The following is an 18,938-nucleotide window of genomic DNA, read 5'->3' on the forward strand; positions in this document are numbered from 1 at the left end:
AAACGCATGAAGATAACATTACATTGAGATTATTTTGAGTATATTTTTCCTGAAAAAAAAGCTTTCAGAGCCTGTAGAAGGCTAGACAGTTAAAAAGGAACTATTGGTTCAGTGAGTCTATTTTTTGACTGCTTTTGACATAGATTCTTTTGTGCCAATGAAGGTCAATTTGTAAATGGTAAAATACTGCAAAATTTAGGAACATGATTTCTTCATAAGTTCTTGTTTTCTAGAGCTAAGTTATATGTGGCATCTCGGCACTTATCCTGGTCAAATGCTTCACAATGTACTTAAGGGTCAAAAGACAAATCTGAAACAAGAGTCCCTTAATAAATTTCCACTAAGCCCATGATTTTGCACTTAGCTTCATCTACCTCTGGAGGGCGACAATAGCTGCTTGTTCATTCTCATTCTCTGCCTGGGTTATCCCAAGGAACTGCCATGCCTACAAAAAAACAACCAATGTCAACATCGCAGGAGGAAGATTTAGTTGGTGTTTACATGGGACAGATTCCTCTGTGCAGAGCAACCTGTCTTGGATGTGAGAGTCTTGTAAGAGGGAAAAATATCACATGCATTTCTTCAATCAAACTGTGACATCCGGGCCAAGAGTCATTATTTACAAACTCTCAGTATTTATTCTCTCTGTGGCCCATGGAAACCTCTGAGTTTGAGATTTCATGATACTAATATCTTAAAACCAAAAGATAAATGTATAAAAACTGCATTTATCAGGAAACGAGGTGGAAAAATAACTCAGAAATGTAGCTAAATAGTCTAAAGTTTACAATAAAGACTCTTGAGACATAGAAAATGAAATTAGTTGATATAAATGAAAGAGTCAAGCAGTTCTTAGAAGTGATAACAGGAAATTTAGGAACTAGGGGAAACAAAACAAAACAGACCCCTCTACAACATGTTCACCACTTAATATAATCCGTTTTAAAAAGCATAAAAGACATACAGTGCAATGTGATGCATACATAATTTTATAGTGTACATTTACACCTTATATTACCTTGTCAGAACTTTCATGTTTTTATAAAACCCCCTACTTATAATTTTTAATTTAAATTTTGTTTAATGAATATCCCATTATTCCCTCAACCAATTGGCTTATGGCTGTATGTTGTATCCAATCCTTTGCTATTGTCATAATGTGAAGAATATTTTCAAGCAGAGAATGTTTTTCATATCTGGAATGAAAAATTTTAATGTAACAAATTTCTAGTTATATACTTACAAGAACAGTAATTCTCATACCATTATAAGAGCAATATGAATCAATAAAATCTCTTGCTACACACCATTGTCCTAAAATTTGCTGGGATGTATCGGACTCTTAGGGATTTCAAAAGGTTTGCATAACTTTCCCACCTTTGATAATTGATGCCATGAACATTTTAAAGTGAAACTATATAAAAATAGGAGTTCCCATTGTGGCTCAGTGGTTAGTGAATCTGACTAGGAACCATGAGGTTGTGGGTTTGACCCCTGGCCTTGCTCAGTGGGTTAAGGATCTGGCGTTGTCCTGAGTGGTGGTGTAGGTCCCAGACTCGGCTTGGATCCTGCATTGCTGTGGCTGTGGTGTAGGCCAGCGGCTATAGCTCTGATTCGACCCCTAACCTGGGAACCTCCATATGTTGCAGGTGCAGGTCTAGAAAAGACAAAAAGACAAAAAAACAAAACAAAAACCTATATAAAAATATATAGCGTCATCTTAAAGTGCTGTAAAAATTGTGTTGGCTTTTCCCCTCATAGGTTATTACACATACATATAAACTCAAAATACTGATTATCCCTCCCTGCCCCCCCCATGGATATCAGTGATTCTTTTTCCCCCATGGATATCAGTGATTCTTTTTAATCTTTCAAACATATACGGAGCAGCATCTATTTTGATTTCATCTTCCATACATCTTAGAATGCTTTTTAAGAAACGACTGATGAAACTATCTTCCTCTGGGGGCATCTTCCTCTCCTTTGGGTATGGTGTCATTTTCACTGTTCACAGAGCATCCATTATCTTAGCCTCTGGGTCTCCATTGATTTAACAGCCCTGGGTCCTTGACTAAGATCCATTAATTACCAAGTGTTCTCATTTTCTCAGTTATGAATCTGGGATAATAATGTATACTCTTTTTTTTTTCCACTTCTCAGGTGGTTGTGTCAATGATGTATATGAAAACACAGAGCATTTAGAAATGTAATATGACATTATTTTGTTGGTGGGGGGGATTGTCATTTCCTATTGATGAGATGACTTTCTCTTCTACAATGATAGATCTTTTAAAAATTCCAACATTTTGTTTCAGAATTCCAACTCTCAATTCAATCATTTCTTAGTCATTTTGACTAACAAGATAGTAGGGGCTTTGACTAGTAATCAGTTTACTTGTTCTTTCTATACAAACTAAGTATAACTGATAATAATAATGAAGGTTAAATATTGATGCGCCAGGCACTGAACTATTTTATTTGCATGTACTAATTTAATCCTCACAGCACCCAATGAGATAGTTAAAATTGTGATTTCTATTTTATATGCAAGGAAACTGAAGCTTAGAGGGTTTAAATGGCTTGTCTCAGATAACATGGCTCCTGGCTAACGAGTGGTAGCGCAGGGATTTGAACCCACATGGTTAGGATAGCAGAGCCTAAAAGCTTAACCACTATTCTGTACTGCCTGCTCAGCAGTGCATATAAATTTCTTCAAATTCCTCTGGGGATATCCCTTATATGATGTTTCCTGAAAATTATCCACAAACTAAAAAAGAAGCCTTTATACCTGGCCAGTATCTTATTATAGGTATTTGTAGGCTGGGAAACTTAGTGAACTAAGATAAAACTGTTGGAGCCTCTTTGGTGGTCTCCCAGCCTCCATCTCCAATCACCTTCCTGTCTCAGAGAAAGGGGCTTTTCTAACATGCAAATCTGATTGTGTCTATCTCTCCCCTAGGTGGTTCCCCAAGGCTTTTAGAATGAAGTTCAAACTCTTGCCTATCTCTTCTTGCTTCCTCTTCTGCCATTGTCTCTTCCTCTCTCCCCACAGACCCAAAGTTTCATGTCCTTCTGCCCCACAAGCCATTCCCCTTAATGACAGCTGGACTCTCCTGCAGTTTTTAATCCTTTCCTTCAAAACTCAGCTTTGGATTCACTTGTGGCGGGTGGCTGGGTCAGATGCCTTGCTCTCTGTTCTCCTAGCATCCTGTGCAAACTCTGACATTGCTTTTATTACATTGCACTGAGGTATTTACTTGTCTTTCAGACTCATCATGCATCTGTCCTTTCAACTCTTTGAGCCTCCAGGTTGGTGGTGATTGTTTTTCATTTCTTGTTCCCACCCTTTCTTTTTTGAGCATCACAGGCACTGAAGATTTGATTAGAAAGTAAATACTTATTTGATAAATTTCAAATTCGTATCAGACCAAGCCAGGTTAATTCCTTTGGGAACCTTTACTTGGTGGAAAACGCCACCCAGCAGAGTCCTGTGCCACCCACTGCCCCTTGTTTGCACAGGAGGCCCCTTTCTGAGCCTGGCAGGATGAAGGGAAACAACACCTCTGCATCTGCGGGGTCCTGAAGAATTGCTGCCTCCATGAAGAGGATGGTGACTGGCAGGTCCCCTTCTTTCAGCCTTTTCAAGCCTTCTTCAAATGCTCCAGGCCAGTCCTTGAAGGGGTTTTCAGTGTGAAAATAATATCCCTACAACACAGAGAGGGGCCAACACAGATCTATGGATTTTTCTCTTCATGGTTATATTCAATCAGTTCATTTTGAATTTTGAATTTAATTAATTTTATTTATTTAAATTAATTTCAATTAAATTTCAATGGTTTTTTTCTTATTATGACTGTAGAACATTTTCATTCTGGAAATGTTAGATCATATTATTTCATCATCAAATAATATAAAAAGAAACTAAAAGTTACCCATAATGTCCCAACCTAAATATGATCATTGCTAGTATTCTGGTTTCTTCTTCTTCTCTCTTTTTTTTTCTTTTTAGGGCTGCACCCATGGCACATGGAGGATCCAAGGGTAAGGGTCTAATCGGAGATACAGCTGCCAGCCTATGCCACAGCAACACCAGATCTGAGCTGTGTCTGTGACCTACACCACAGCTCACAGCAATGCCAGATCCTTAACCCACCGAGCGAGGACAGGGATTGAACCTGCAACCTCATGGTTCCTAGTCAGATTCATTTCTGCTGGGCCACTACAGGAACTCCACTATCAGAACTCTTTGTTGTTCTGATTTTTTTTTTCTTTTTGTTTTAGCCATTTCTTCCCAAGATTTAAAAAATACTGACTTCCGGGACATCTTTTTGCTAAATGCTGCCACTCATTCCCTTGAGATGTTAACACCACATACTGTACTTCTGTTTACGTACAGTGGCCCTTTGGAAGGCTACAAATTACTGTAATATCTAAGACTTTTTTCGCCTTTTACTCCTCAGTTCAGTTTTTGCCCCACTGGAAGGGCTATATCTCCCCACAAAGAATGCATGTTTTAAAGTTATAGATCTTTTATTGCAAAAATTTATCAGAATGTACAAATAATCTTCTAGTATTTTTTTATGAGAATATAAATTAAACCAATATGCTCATACTACATACGTAGGTTTGTAGCTTAAAATCCAGTTTTACTTATTAAAACTATATTATGCTAAAAATTAGCCCTCTTTTGATGGAATTTATTTTCAATTTTTTTTTTTGTTAACGTAAATGAAGCTACAGTGAAAGCCTCATGCTCAAAACTTTGCATATGACTATTATCTCAAGATAGACTTCTAGAAGGATTTTTTGGCTAAAGACTATGAACTATTTTGAGGCCCTTGATATACACGTAGTTGAACTGTTTTTGAGAGAGTCTGTCCTGACTTAAACTCACATCAGAAATAGCAGAGCTTCCCCTCGTGGCTCAGTGGTTAATGAATCTGACTAGGAACCATGAGGTTGTGGGTTCGATCCCTGGCCTCACTCAGTGGGTTAAGGATCCGGCGTTGCTGTGAGCTGTGGTGTAGGTTGCAGACGTGACTCAGATCTCGAGTTGCTGTGGCTCTGGCGTAGGCTGGCGGCTACACCTCTGATTAGACCCCTAGCCTGGGAACCTCTACATGCCTCCAGAAGCGGCCCTAGAAAAGGCAAAAAGACAAAAAAAAAAAAAAAAGAAATAGCAGAGCTATCATCTGTTGCAACCTTGGTAGTGGGTTATCATAATATCCTTCCAGTTTATAGATATAATTAAGCTAGTCTGTTGATGTCTAGTCTAAGATTTTTAAACACATCACATGGAGACCTTCATTCTCCACAGAGACCTTCATTCTCCACAGGTGCTTAGAAAGACAAAACCCTTCGTCAAAATCCAAGGGATATGACCAAGCTTATGTAATGATGATGAGGCCCTGGGAGTGAGGAGCTCAGGGCCCTCGGCCATCCCTCCCTCAGATGCACAGATTATAGCCCAGAAAGTGCTGTTCCCCATCAATGTTCTCTCTTCTCACTTACTCTCAGTTTCTTTGTGGAAAATATAGTGATTTTTAATGAGATGGTTGTTCTGATTTTATGAGATTGCCTGGCCTACTGTGGGACAGAAAATACTGGATGGAGGAAGACATTTTAATGATGACATAGATTGCTAATCCCTGAAGATCAGAGACTGTTCATCAAAGTCCCTGCTGTTGAGAGCAGAAGAAACACTCTGTAAATATTTGTTGAGTTGAACTAAGTATCATGGAAGTTATCCAAAACTGAGTATGACTGAGAATTCCTCTACCACGAGAAAACTATAACATATACGTATACATCTATCCCCTGTGTAAGAAAATTCCACATCTTTTTCTTTCAAGTCATTTAAATTTATTTCTCAAGCGTTTTCTTTTTTCAAGTGTTTTTAAAAGCATAAGTCCTAGAGCAACTGAGACTAAATGGATAATCTGGCTGATTATTCACTGTACTCACACAATTGCAGGAGCTCTTATCAGGGGGAATGTTTCTGAGGAATCTCCTTGGGACTTGACCTGGTTGTGTGAAGGGCATCACTCCCACTAAGTTCTTTGCCAGCTGCAGAAAGTCCACCTGTGAACTACAGCCCTAAGTCCCCTCTCACTCTCCTGCCCATTGCTATCACTTCTGTTAGCTCATCCACACAGCTCACATGACAAACTGACAAAGCATATTGTGGGATTAGCCCAGTTCTTATTCTAACCTACGCTCAGTATTAGTTTAGTAACTGGCCAGCCATCAGGATCCAAGTTCTGGTTGGCTGCCAAATGGTCTGTCTTAATATTGATAAAAATAAGGGTATCCATTCCAGCTTTGCTGCTTTCACACATTGGATGATTATATTGTTTTCATCTACCAGAATTTCTTCTAGGTCAGACTGACATTAAATTGTCTGCTTAATTCTTGGATTTTTCTTTTTTTCAAAATTTTTTCACAATTTTTTAAACTTATCTACTAATTTATAGGAATATGATCCAAAGATTTGAGAAAACTGGTCAGCATATGTATGAAGAGAAACGGTTACCTTCTCACTAGCTGAGATTGTAACCTGGTTCTGGGCTTCTTGGTTCTCTGATATCCAGTTCCTCCGGGCCATTTCTTCCCATTCTGCTTGCATCTTGTCCCAAAACTCTGTATCTGACTAGGAGACAGGGAAAATGAAGAGAGATGGATTTAAGAACATGCTATATCATTAGGTTTATTTCCAGAACAACTGTTTTCCTCAAAGATCAGAATGAGTTCTAAGAAGGAACTGGCCATCTCCAATAATATTCATGGTTGAAGAGCTTTTGGAAGGCATTCCGTGGTTAAAGAGTCAAATTGGATCAGCTGTGACTTTCTCCAGCAGGAAAATATTCACCATCTGAGGAACCAGGATCATATAAACCAAATTCAGCTAAAAACTCATTGAACAGCTCCAAGCATGGGTACCAAGGACACATTTTTAGGAAGGGCACTCTTTCCTAGAGTTGCTCCTAGGCTATGAAGAATTGGATAAATTGCTTTGGGACTGGCTGGGCAGAGCCTTGGGGAGGCAGCCAGCCAGGGACAAGGGAGAGCAACATTGGTAGATAGTACTCTGTGCCGAACACTGTGATAGGAGAAAACTGAGCCTAGAGGGTTATGGTCATAAAGCTAGGATGGCACAGGATCTAAACCACAGTGGCTTACCAAGCCTACACTCATCACCTTACAGTGAACATGGCCTCCATGTTAAGGAATGAAGGACCCTAGCTTTGGATGTGAACTCAACCGAGTCCTCTTCAAACTCTTTTCTATGGCAGGATGTTTTTTTTTTTTTTTTTAAATATTACTTTCATTTTTCTCTTTATAACTTCCCTTTATGTCTTCCAAAAGGGAAACCAGTCCATTTGCTCTTCTTTACTTCAGGGGAGGTGTGTGTTCCTCTACTAAAGCAGAATTTTTCAGTAAAATCTAACTCTGGTTGGCTTCCATTTTACTAAGCCTGAAGAGAGTATGTTAGGTGTCTTGGGGGGAGGGAAATGAGCAAGTATCTTAGGAGGGGAACTTTCTGGGGTGGGAAAAGAGAAGGAGGGTAGTGGGTTCTGAGGTGAGTGGGAGATGATGCTTAGCTTTTAGGTATTTCTCTGGCAAGTTGGCCTGACCTCCAAGAGGATGACAGAGGGTGTGCTACTCTGATACCCACATGGCAGAAAAATAGAAACTGGATTTCAAGGAACCAGGTAGAACTTGGTAGCCAATGGCAGTCAGTATGACAGACAAGAGGGTGGAGACTTGTCCCTGTTTTCTGGCACCACAAAAGCCTTCCATATTCAGTGCCTGAAACTAAGTTACCTGCCAATTTGGTAAGAGATATGCTTGGGCATTCCGTGAACATCTCAGTCTGGGACTGAAATCCAATTTCTCTGCAAATCTCAATTTCTATGATTCTAAATCTTATGACTTGTTGACATCTCACTAAGGTTGTTATTCACCTTTTAATCTTCCCAGGCTCACCATCTATCCCACCCTCATGCCTGGGTGGTGGTAGTTATGTGGTGGGAGCTCTTCTTCAAAGTTGCTCTGAATGATAATTATAAACTTACTTCTTTTGAATACAAACATGCAGGGGAAAGGGCCAGCCCAATGTGATTAATCCAGGCTACTAAGTAAATAGTATCTCTTTTTCCTCTTTCTTTATTATGTCCAGAATACTCATTCCTATCCCAGAAATGGGTCTGTCCTTTCAGTAGAGGTCTCCCTTCAACAAAGGCTTAGGTCAGAGGGCATTTGACAATCTAAGTCTGGATACTAGAAGCCCATGAAATGGCCCCCACTTATCCAGGTTAGGGTTTGGAATACAATTCAAAATTTCTTTTTCAGTGAGTCTTTCTAGTAAAACACCAATTATGCAAACAGAATGATTTCAGATATACAACAGCTAGGTGAGAGATGAAAAGGAAATACCCTATCCTCCTTAAGAATAATCCATCTTTGAAAAAAGCAATGATGAATAATGTTTTTCTTGCCTTTTTACTTTTTCTGCACTTCCTAAATTTTCTCTAAGTATGCACTGCTTTTATAATTTTAAAAAGGCCAAAAAACAATGAGATGAAAGGTTATCTTTCCTTCATTAAATACCATGAAACCTGTACATTTAGATATAAGGAAATTCATTTTCTTGAATAGCCTTTCACAGATGTAGGTTCAGCTTGTCTGCACAGAAACAAAGAGAAATCTATCAAGTGAATTTTATAATGTTTACTGACTTTCCCAAGCCCCCTGATAGGTGATGTGAGATGCCAACGGCTTCAGTACTTTCTGAGGCAGTTACGTTCCCCTATTGAAATTCCTTACAATCTAAAGCTATTACGAGTCTTTTGAATGAAAGAATGAGGAAGCTTTTATAATGTGTACACCTAGATTGCAAAAGTCACCTTTCCTGCACTTTCAAATTAGAGCAGTAAATGCATAAATAAGAGCTGTGGAAAAAGAACCTCATTTGAGGTGGGACTGCCAGGCTCTAATTTAATGAGATACACCAGGACTGACTGTTACCACTTAGAATAAGATCTGCTAACTAATTAAAGTACATAGCACAGTTTCATTTAATTACAGAAGACTACTTTTAGCACAATCAATTTTCACCCAGTCTCAGAATCCAGACTTCATTCACGTAACAGCAATTAACAGTGCTTCTTTTTTTCTATTCTAATCAATTTCAGAGAAACCTGAAACATACTTGAATTTTAAATATTTTAGACATGACTAAGGGGATTTTATGTATTGATGATTTTCTTAGCTATCGTGGGATTTTGGTAGATTGGTAGTGGGTAACAACCTATCTGCTTACACCAGAAATGAACTATTGTTTGCAAGCCATTTTCATTTTAAAAATAGCTTTCTGATTACAACAACTGTAGATCTTCATTAAAACCATGGGATCTGCAATATGGTGGTTAAGAACAGAACCTTTCTCTTCACATGGATCTGTGGACAAATTTTGGTTCCATCACTGACCTTCTGTAAGTCCCTAACCATCTCCAGGCCTCATTTTCTTACCCTTAAAATGAAGACAGACTAATGATCTTGGTTAGTCATTACTAGGACTAAATGAGTGTATCTGTGCATAAAGCATGTGGTAAATGCTCAATAAATGTAGGTGTGCTTAGTAGTGTTTTTGTACCACTGACAAAAATATAAATGAAACAGGAGGCGGGATCAAGGTGGCAGAGGAGTAACACGTGGCACTCAACTTCTCCCACAAACATAGCAAAAAGACCATTTACTTGTAAAACGATTCTCAGAGAACATCTATTGAATGCTGGCAGGAGACCCTAAACCTCCAAAAAGGGCAAGAAACCCTCCATATAACCAGGTAGAAGAAAAGGAAAAAATAAAAGAGAGAGAGAGAAAATGAATCAGGACTCCTGAGAGGGCACTGTGAAAGAGGAAAGGAACCCACACCATGGGAAGCCACCTAACTGACAGGGAGATCAACTGAGATAGAGGGACCTCAAAGTTTCAGGGAAAAGCACAGCAGCTGGACTGAGGAGGGCAAAGCAGAGAGCTGCACAGACCATTGCTACCACCTCCCAGGACACCACAGCCTGAGATACTTGGAAGGGGGCTGTGTGCTGAGATTCAGGCTCCAGAGGTCAGTTCTAGGAAGAGGACAAGGGTTGCTGTGGAGGCATTCTGAAGGGCTGGGGAGCAGAGCACCACAGCTGAGGGAACCAGGAGAAGGCCTAGGCCCCCAGGAGAAGCAAGGCACCATTGCTGGGGAAGGCAAGAGGAGGAGGGGTGGGTCACCATAGGAATATCTTTCTCTGTGCAAACGCGGACTCTTGGAGGGCAGGGTAGGGGTGGCGAAGCACCTCTTGCATGGGCTACAGGCAGTGGGGAAAAACCACAGCAGTCATCTCAGACTCCAGAGGTAGGTGTGGCCTGCTACCACTAGGGGTCTGTGAACAGGCACCACCTGTGACTCCAGTCACCTCAGAGATTGTCACAGAGGAAGACACTGCAACTGAGCACCATCCATTGTTCCTGTCACACCCCACTGCCAAATGCTCCAGGTGCCACTTACACCTGCCTGAGGATCACTGCCACTTCCCAGGGCCTTGCAACTAGGAGCATCCTTGCCAACTTCCCACAAGTCCTTGCCACTGTCAAGGTCCCAGCAACCAGGCACTGCTCACTAGCCCTCCCCATTGCCTCCATCTCCCTGGAAGCACACGCAGGACCTTATCAAGTGGGTAACAGCCTGCACACACTAAGGAAAGAGACAGCAAGCATCCAAACAAAAGCAGCCCTCATGCCAAAAATAGTAACCCTTTACAAAATATCCAGGGTGCTCTTACATATAAATAGCCCTTCATGACTACAGCAGTTGCTTTCCCTCAACTCACAGAATAATAAAAATATAAGCAAAATGAAGCAGCTCAGGAACCATGCCCAGTTAAAAGAACAGGAGAATTCCCCTTGAAGGAGCAAACAATGAAACAGACCTCTGCAGTCTGTTAAGCCAGTAAGTTCAAAAATGAAATAGTGAAAATATTGAAGGAATTAAGAGCAAATATGAAAGAAATAAGAATAGATATGAACAGTAATACAGATCACTTTATAAAGGAACTAGAAAATATAAGGAAAAGCCAAGAAAAATTATAAAATTCATTTGCAGAGATGCAAACTGAGTTAAAGGCACTGAAGAGCAGGATGAATAATGCAGAGGAATGAAATCAGTGACTTGGAAGATAGAATAATGGAAATCACCCAATCAGGACAGCAGACACAAAACCATAAAAAAAACACATGAAAGCAATATAAGAGATCTATGGGATAATATAAAGCAGGCCAAACTACACATAATAGAGATTTCGGAAGGAGGCAAAAGAGAAAGGAGGATCAAAAACATATTTGAAGAAGTTATGGCTGAAAACTTTCCAAATTGGAAGGAAACAGATACAGGAAGCAGAGAAGGCCCCAAACAAGTTGAACCCAAACAGGCCCACATCAAGACATATTGTAATAAAAATGGCAAAAGTTAAAGATAAAGAGAGGATTCTAAAGGTGGCAAGAGAAAAACAAGGAGTTAATTATAAGGGACCCCCCCCATAAACAATAGAAATAAAAACAAGAATAAACCAATGGAACCTAATCAAACTTAAAAGCTTTTCACAGTGAAGGAAGCCATTAAAAAAAAAAAAGACAACCTACAGAATGGGAGAAAATAGTTTCAAATGACATAACTGACAAGGGCTTAATTTCCAAAATACACAAACAATTCATATATCTCAACAGCAAAAAAACAAACAACCCAATTGAAAAATGGGCAGAAAATGTCTCTGAAGAGACATTTCTCCAAAGAAGACACACAGATGGCCAACAGGCACATGTAAAAATGTTCAACATCATTAAGTACTAGAGAAATGCAAATCAAAATTAAAGTGAGGTGCCATTTCACACCAGTCAGAATGGCCATCATTAGCAAGTCCACAAATAACAAAGGCTGGAGAGGGTGTGGAGAAAAGAGAACCCTCCTGCACTGCTGGTGGGAATGTAAATTGGTACAACCACTATGGAAAACAGTATGGAGGTACCTCAGAAAACTAAATACAGAACTTCCATATGACCAGCAATCCTACTCTTGGGCATATGTCCAGACAAAACATTCATTGACAAAGGTACATGCACCCCTGTGTTCATTGCAATACTATTCACAATAGCCAAGATATGGAAACAACCTAAATGTCCAAAGACAGATGAATGGATTAAGAAGATGTGGTACATATACACAATGGAATACTACTCAGCCATAAAAAAGAAAAAGATAATGCCATTTGCAGCAACAAGGATGGAACTAGAGCCTCTCATACTAAGTGAAGTAAGTCAGAAAGACAAATACAATCTATGATAGCACTCATATCTGGAATCTAATATACGTCACAAACAAACCTATCTACAGAAAAGAAACAAACTCATGGACTTGGAAACTAGGCTTGTGGTTGTCAAGGGGGAGGGGAAGGGAGTGGGAGGGACTGGGGGCTGGGAGTTTGGGGTTAGTAGTTTACAACTACTAACATTTGGAGTGGATAAGCAGTAAGATCCTGCTATATAGCACAAGGAACTATATCTAATCACTTGTGATGGAATATGATGGTGGATAATGCAAGAAAAAGAATGTATATACATGTATAACTGGGTCACTTTGCTGTACAGCAGAAACTGACAGAACATTTTAAATGAACTATAATGAAAATTAAGGAGTTCCCATCATGGTGCAGCAGAAACCAATCCAACTAGGAACCATGAAGTTGTGGGTTTAATCCCTGGCCTCACTCAGTGGGTTAAGGATCTGGTGTTGCCATGAGGCCGTGAGTATTGTGTAGGTCGCAGATGTGGCTCGGATCTGGCTTTGGCTGTGGTGCAGGCCAGCGGCTACAGCTCCAATTCGACCCCAGCCTGGGAACCTGCATATGCTGCGGGTGAGGCCCTAAAAGGACCAAAAAATAAAATTAAATTAAAAAAAAAAGAATGAAACAATCACTCACAACCTCAAAGCTCAAATACATATCTGTGAGTATTCTGGTGATTTAATTTTCTGTATATACATTATCTACTTCTAGATAACCTTTCCTCTCTCTCTCTTTTTTTTTTTTTTTGACTTTTTAGGGCTGTACCTACAGTATATGGAGGTTCCCAGGTTGGAACTGTAGCTGCTGGCCTATATCACAGCCACAGCAATGCAGGATCCATGCCTAGTCTGAGGCCTACACCACAGTTCACGACAATGCTGGATCCTTAACCCACTAAGTGACGCCAGGGATTGAACCAGTGACCTCATGAATACTAGTTGGGTTCTTAACCCACTGAGCCACAATGGGAACTCCCCTTCTGCATTTAAATCTTTCCTTTATACCTAATTAGTCAAAAATAAGAGCAAGGTTAAAAAGATTATTGCAAAAATGGACTATTACATGGCAATTAAAATGATATTTATGAAGAATTTATTATGACATGGAATAGGCCTTGAGTTATGTTCCTTAATGTGTAGTATGATCACAATAATAGAAACAACAAACAATATGCTAGGAGAAAAAGACTATAGAGGAAATACACCCACAGTACTGAGTTCATGGGTTGCGATTATGAGTAATTTGCTCCATCACTGTTCCTTGTGCTTTGCAACATTTTCCAAGTTTTCTATTGCTAGCTTGTGTTATTTTAATGAAAAAGAAAGATTTGGTTAAAAAAGCTTACATCTTTTTAGTTTCAATTCCTCCATGATGTTTTCTCCAAAGACCTGACACTAGAGCAATCTCTTACCTCTCTGAATTCCAATACCGATATTCCTGATCAGTGGTTTGGAAGAAAAGAGATTAAGGGCTAGAAACTGCCATCATCCCTTTGAACTTGAACAAGTCATTTATACCCATCTGTACCTTTTTTTTTCTTCTTTTTTTTTGGCTATGCCCATAGCATTCAGAACTTCCTAGGCCAGGGAATCCTTAACCCACTAAGCGAGGCCACACCACAGCAGTGACCCTTGTCACTGCAGTAACAATGCCAGATCCTTAACCCGCTGTGCCACAGGAGAACACCTATACATCATTTTTTGTCATCTGTAAAGTGAAAAGACTGGCTTTGTGTAGATTGACTTAGAACATCAGAATAAGGGGGAAGGAGATCTTAATCCAGGATCACATTTTTGTCTGGAAGAGGGCTTCTATCCAGTTCACTGATCTCCAAAATTATACTCTAAAGCATTTCTCTAATAGTATATTTGACATTTTTCCTTTCACTTTTTGATTGTAAAACTAGTAAATAAAAATTTCTATGAGAACCATGACAAATATTAACTAATATATAAAGAAAATAAGAAATTTTACTTAGAACCAGGGAAATTTTAAGGGATAGCAGTATATTATCAGCTCCCATTCATCAGTATATTTTGGTCATTCTTGAGTTAAAACAGAGTTCCTTCCAATTTTGTGGTCAAACATAATTGTCTATTAGAAAGATCCTGGGGTTGTGTTGTGAAGGAACTGGTTGATGTGAGTTTACATGTCAATTCTGTCTGTGAGAAGTCTGACTTCCCTCTTTCTCTGTTTAGACATCCATTGATTAACAGTCACTGGATCAAAACTAAAGAAAAAAAAAGACCCACCACCAAACATGGTGAGGAATGAAAATCACTAAGCAAGTTTGGATAAAGTATTTGCCATGATAAAAAAATTTTGTTGAAATGAAACTATATGCAGATGAGTTAGGGACCTCATTGTCTTGGATCTAGTAGCCCAGCCTGGTGAAGAGTGGCAGAAATGTCTTCTCTCATCACTTGCTGACTTATAGCTCAATGTTAGTGGAGGAGTCCACATGGCTGCCCAAAGAACATATTCAACCCAAGGCTGCAGTGACAGACTGTCCAGCACCCTGATGAAGGATAGGAGAGAATTTTGATTGTTCAGAATTAGTTTGAGCTCTGGGTATAGCCCTGGGTATCCCACACAGTTAGGGTCATTGGTAAACTGGAATCTCCTCAGGCAAGAGTGGATGGGTAGGAGCAAGCCTGTTTTTGAAGCAATTAGCCTGGTAAAGCAAGGCTGAGAGGGGTGCTGAGCGCAGAGCAAGCAGTTTAGCTTTGTTTTTGCAGACAGCAGAATTAGGATGAGAGAAGGGCAGTCCCAGGGGGAAAGATTTTTATCCACTGCAACATGAAGCTACCTGAAAATGGAATGGGCTGCTTCTTCCTCAGAGGGATGGGTTCCCCAGAATTAGAAGTCTTCAGAAACACAATGACCAATGTGAGGAGTGCTGTACAGACAACTCATAGGTCAGTTTGACCTAATGAATTCAATGATCTCTTACAAGCCTGAGTGTCTTTGCTTACAGTGTTATTAATGAACTTTTTCCTTTTTATGGCTGCACCTGTGACATATGGGAAGTTCTGTTAAATTGGAACTGCAGCTGTAGGCCTACGCCACAGCCACAGCAACATTGATCCAAGTCGCATCTATGACCTACAACTGCTATTTGCGGCAATGCCGGACCTTTAACCCACTGAGCAATGCCAGGGATCAAATGCACATCCTCATGGACACTATATCAGGTTCTTAACCCACTGAGCCCCACAGCAACTCCCTGAATTGATTTACTGAGTCAAACAGGAAGATTTGAGATTAATAAAATCTCTATGAGCTAAGAAATGGACCTGTCATGCACACCCCTTTCTCAAGCTCAACTGTATAGTGAAGAAAACAGATGAGCTTTGGCATCAGGTAGAACAGGCCAAAACCCCGGCTATGCTTCCTGGGAAACCGAGTGGGGTCCTGTGGAGCTCCTGGGCACAAAGGCCTTTCTGTTTCTCCATTTCTTGTTTTTAGGAAATGGGTCTCATTCCTCCTCTGTGGCCTTCTCTGAGTTCCAAGAGGCAGGTTCAAAGAGTTGCTGACTGGGGAAGAGAGGGGATTCAAAGACAAGGGAGGAGGAGGAGTAAAACAAACAACAACAACAGCAACAACAAACCATCAATAGTACAGCCTTGGGGCAAGGTTCTGGATCCCCCTCAAGGGATATACATAACATGTAGGCATCTTATACACCTAAAAGAAAAGATTATATTCCTTTTTTTTTTTTTTTTAAGAAATGGATAGCTTAAAATTTAACAGCTTGGAGCCCTTTCCTTGTGTTTCTCCCTTATTTGATTGCACCCTGACCATAATCATCTGTGAGCTAGAGATTATGCACTTGAGACACAACTGCTTTGAATCAGAGATTATGCTAAGCACCTGATGTTTTTCAGGAACTTTCCTAGTTTATTCTCATCTCTGATCACTATGCCCTTTTCACAGGTATTGTTATTCTAGGAAAAGTCAGGATGCCATAACCCAGAAGACCATCACTAGGATCACACTGAGATCTGATATCAGCTTTGATGACTAAGAGTCCCTGAAAAGAAAGAAGAATGCATGTTTGCCCCCAACCCAGAATCTTTTTTTTTTTCTTTTGTCTTTTTTGCCATTTCTTGGGCCGCTCCCGCGGCATATGGAGGTTCCCAGGCTAGGGGTCGAATCGGAGCTGTAGCCACTGGCCTATGCCAGAGCCACAGCAACGCAGGATCCAAGCCGCGTCTGCAACCTACACCACAGCTCACGGCAACGCCGGATCGTTAACCCACTGAGCAAGGGCAGGGACCAAACCCGCAACCTCATGGTTCCTAGTCCGATTCGTTAACCACTGAGCCACGACGGGAACTCCCCCAACCCAGAGTCTTATATGAAACCCTGTTTTCCTCCTTTTAGACTATAAAACTCCTGGAAATTCTTCTCCAAGGGAGGGCAGAGTCTTTAAGGCATTAGCCTGCCATGGCCTCCTTTGACTGGCAAAGCAATAAAAGCTAATTTTTTTTCTCCTTCAGCCAAAACTCTGTCTCCAAGTTTCTATTTGGAACCAGTGGACAGAGGCTGAGTTTTGCCAACACTTGTCACCTGATTTTTGGCAATTTAGTCCACCTCTTTAACTCAGTTTCCTGGTCTGTAAAATGTAGTCTTTTAACGTGGTTGTGTGGATTAAGTGAAGCAATGTATGTAAAGTGCTTAGAATCGGTAACATGTAAGAACTAAGGAATCGGCAATTGATGTTGTTTTAGATTTGAAAATGAGAAAGAATATTTCCAGGATGGAGGATATAATCCCACAGACTGTAAACTGTGATTCAGAAGTGTTTAAAAAAAAATATTGGTACTAGCACTCAAAGATTTTCTGGTTGCCTCTCGGTTAGTTGCACTTCTTTGTTTAATGGAGTAACCATCACTGCCAATGTCAGCAGGCAGGACAAACAGCCTGAGACTCTCACCCAACAACATGCCAGCCTTATACCTGCAGAAATGTGGGGAGGAAAAACTGGAAATGATGGGAGAAAAGGAGAGAGCATAGGAGGCTTGAAATAATTCAATACAAGGCTTGAACAGGATGTCAGAGGCAACCAAGGGCCATTTCTAACAGAGAATCTACACAGATTTCCTGTTCTTTGCTTCACTCGACAAGTGGCAAAGAGGAATGGAATATTAAAGCACAATAAGCAAAGCCTATTGTCCAAATGGGTAGGGGTCACTTTTGAAAAGGCTTTTAGCGTATTCATTAGCAAATGAACGCCTCTCCAGAACCAGAATTTCATATGATTATCTGTTTGTGGCTCCAGTCATATTTGCATTCACAATAAAGAACTGTTCTTAGGGTGCCTTGGAATGAGGTTTGGCAGTTAAGCCTGGGGTTGGCTTAGTCTTGGGGAACACTTGAGGCTGATTTCTCAGAGGCTGCTTACTTCTTGCAGGCTTCCTGGCCGCTCTTTGGGCCCTGAACAGCCAGAGACTATAGGGCTGCTTTAGCACAGGCTTGGGGAGATGTGGAGGACCCATGGGTTTGAGGCTCATCTTAGGTTCCGAGCGACAAGTCACATGATGAAGGTGGATAGCTGGAGTGTAAGCCATGAGGGTTGGCTTTGCTTCCTGCAATGCAAGTACCTGATTATGACTGCTTAGTTCAAAGCAGTTCAAAGCAGTTCATCCTCTTCAAGTTGGCTATCTTGACAAACACATCACTGGCCACAAGACTAGCTAAGGAGCCAATCTGTGCCCAGCCACCTCCCTCCTCGCCTTACTTCCCAGGTTCCCTTATTTTAGATTTCTTTGTTGCTCTCAATAATTGACCATTTGGGAGGTCGTTTTTGTTTTTGTTTTGTTTTTCCTCTTTCTGAGCTTTAAATTCCTGCTCATGTTTTAAATTCATCAATAAAGACTGAGGCCTTGAAATCTTAGGCCTTCGTTCTTGACGCCAATAATATGAGAACTCCAGGTCCACAGCTGTGCTCTTTCTCTGTGACTTCACTGTGTGGCCTCAGGTGTGTCATGTAGTTTCCAGGATCTGTAAGTTATAAATCTTTTATTTTTCTTTCAGTTTCCTGGTGGTTACTGCTGAGGGCATCTTGCAACCATTATAAGAACCACAAGGGCTAGTTCAGCCACAACACTGAGATGGGCACAGAACAACAGTGAACTGCAAGCATTGTGACTCGATTCTAGAGGGGTTTTCTTCTGCTTTAGCCATGTCTACAAGTAGGGAAAGTTACTAGGAAACTCCCTACTATTTTTAAAAACTAAGGCATTAGAAATATGTGCTAAACCCAAACTATATGTTTATGCTTACATCATGGCAATATTAAACAAAACATCTAGCTGTGGATGCTACTTTCAAGAAGCTCAGGAGTTCCCATTTTGGCACAGTGGAAATGAATCTAATATCCATTAGGATGCAGGTTTGATCCCTGGCCTTGTTAGTGGGTCAGGGATCTGGTGTTGCCGTGAGCTGTGGTGTACATTGCAGACATGGCTCAGATCCCTAGTTGCTGTGGCTGTGGTGTAGGCTGGCAGCTGTAGCTCTGATTTGACCCCTAACCTGGGAACTGTGAAT

The 18,938-nt window shown here is 40.5% G+C and overlaps 1 protein-coding gene across 9 annotated transcripts in view; it reads right to left on the bottom strand.

The window, feature by feature from the left end:
• Positions 1-18,938, bottom strand: part of PEX5L (peroxisomal biogenesis factor 5 like) — a 251,334-nt gene that overhangs the window by 11,996 nt on the left and 220,400 nt on the right. For all 9 annotated transcript variants that reach the window (XM_047787084.1, XM_047787044.1, XM_047787093.1 and 6 more), the window contains 3 exons: positions 6,533-6,649; positions 3,562-3,705; positions 375-445 (listed from right to left, as the gene is read on the bottom strand). In XM_047787084.1, the coding sequence (XP_047643040.1) occupies positions 375-445; positions 3,562-3,705; positions 6,533-6,649 (332 nt within the window). The remainder of the gene's footprint in view (positions 1-374; positions 446-3,561; positions 3,706-6,532; positions 6,650-18,938) is intronic.

This window comes from Phacochoerus africanus, chromosome 1 (assembly GCF_016906955.1).
Source record: "Phacochoerus africanus isolate WHEZ1 chromosome 1, ROS_Pafr_v1, whole genome shotgun sequence".
NCBI classification, from domain to species: domain Eukaryota; kingdom Metazoa; phylum Chordata; class Mammalia; order Artiodactyla; family Suidae; genus Phacochoerus; species Phacochoerus africanus.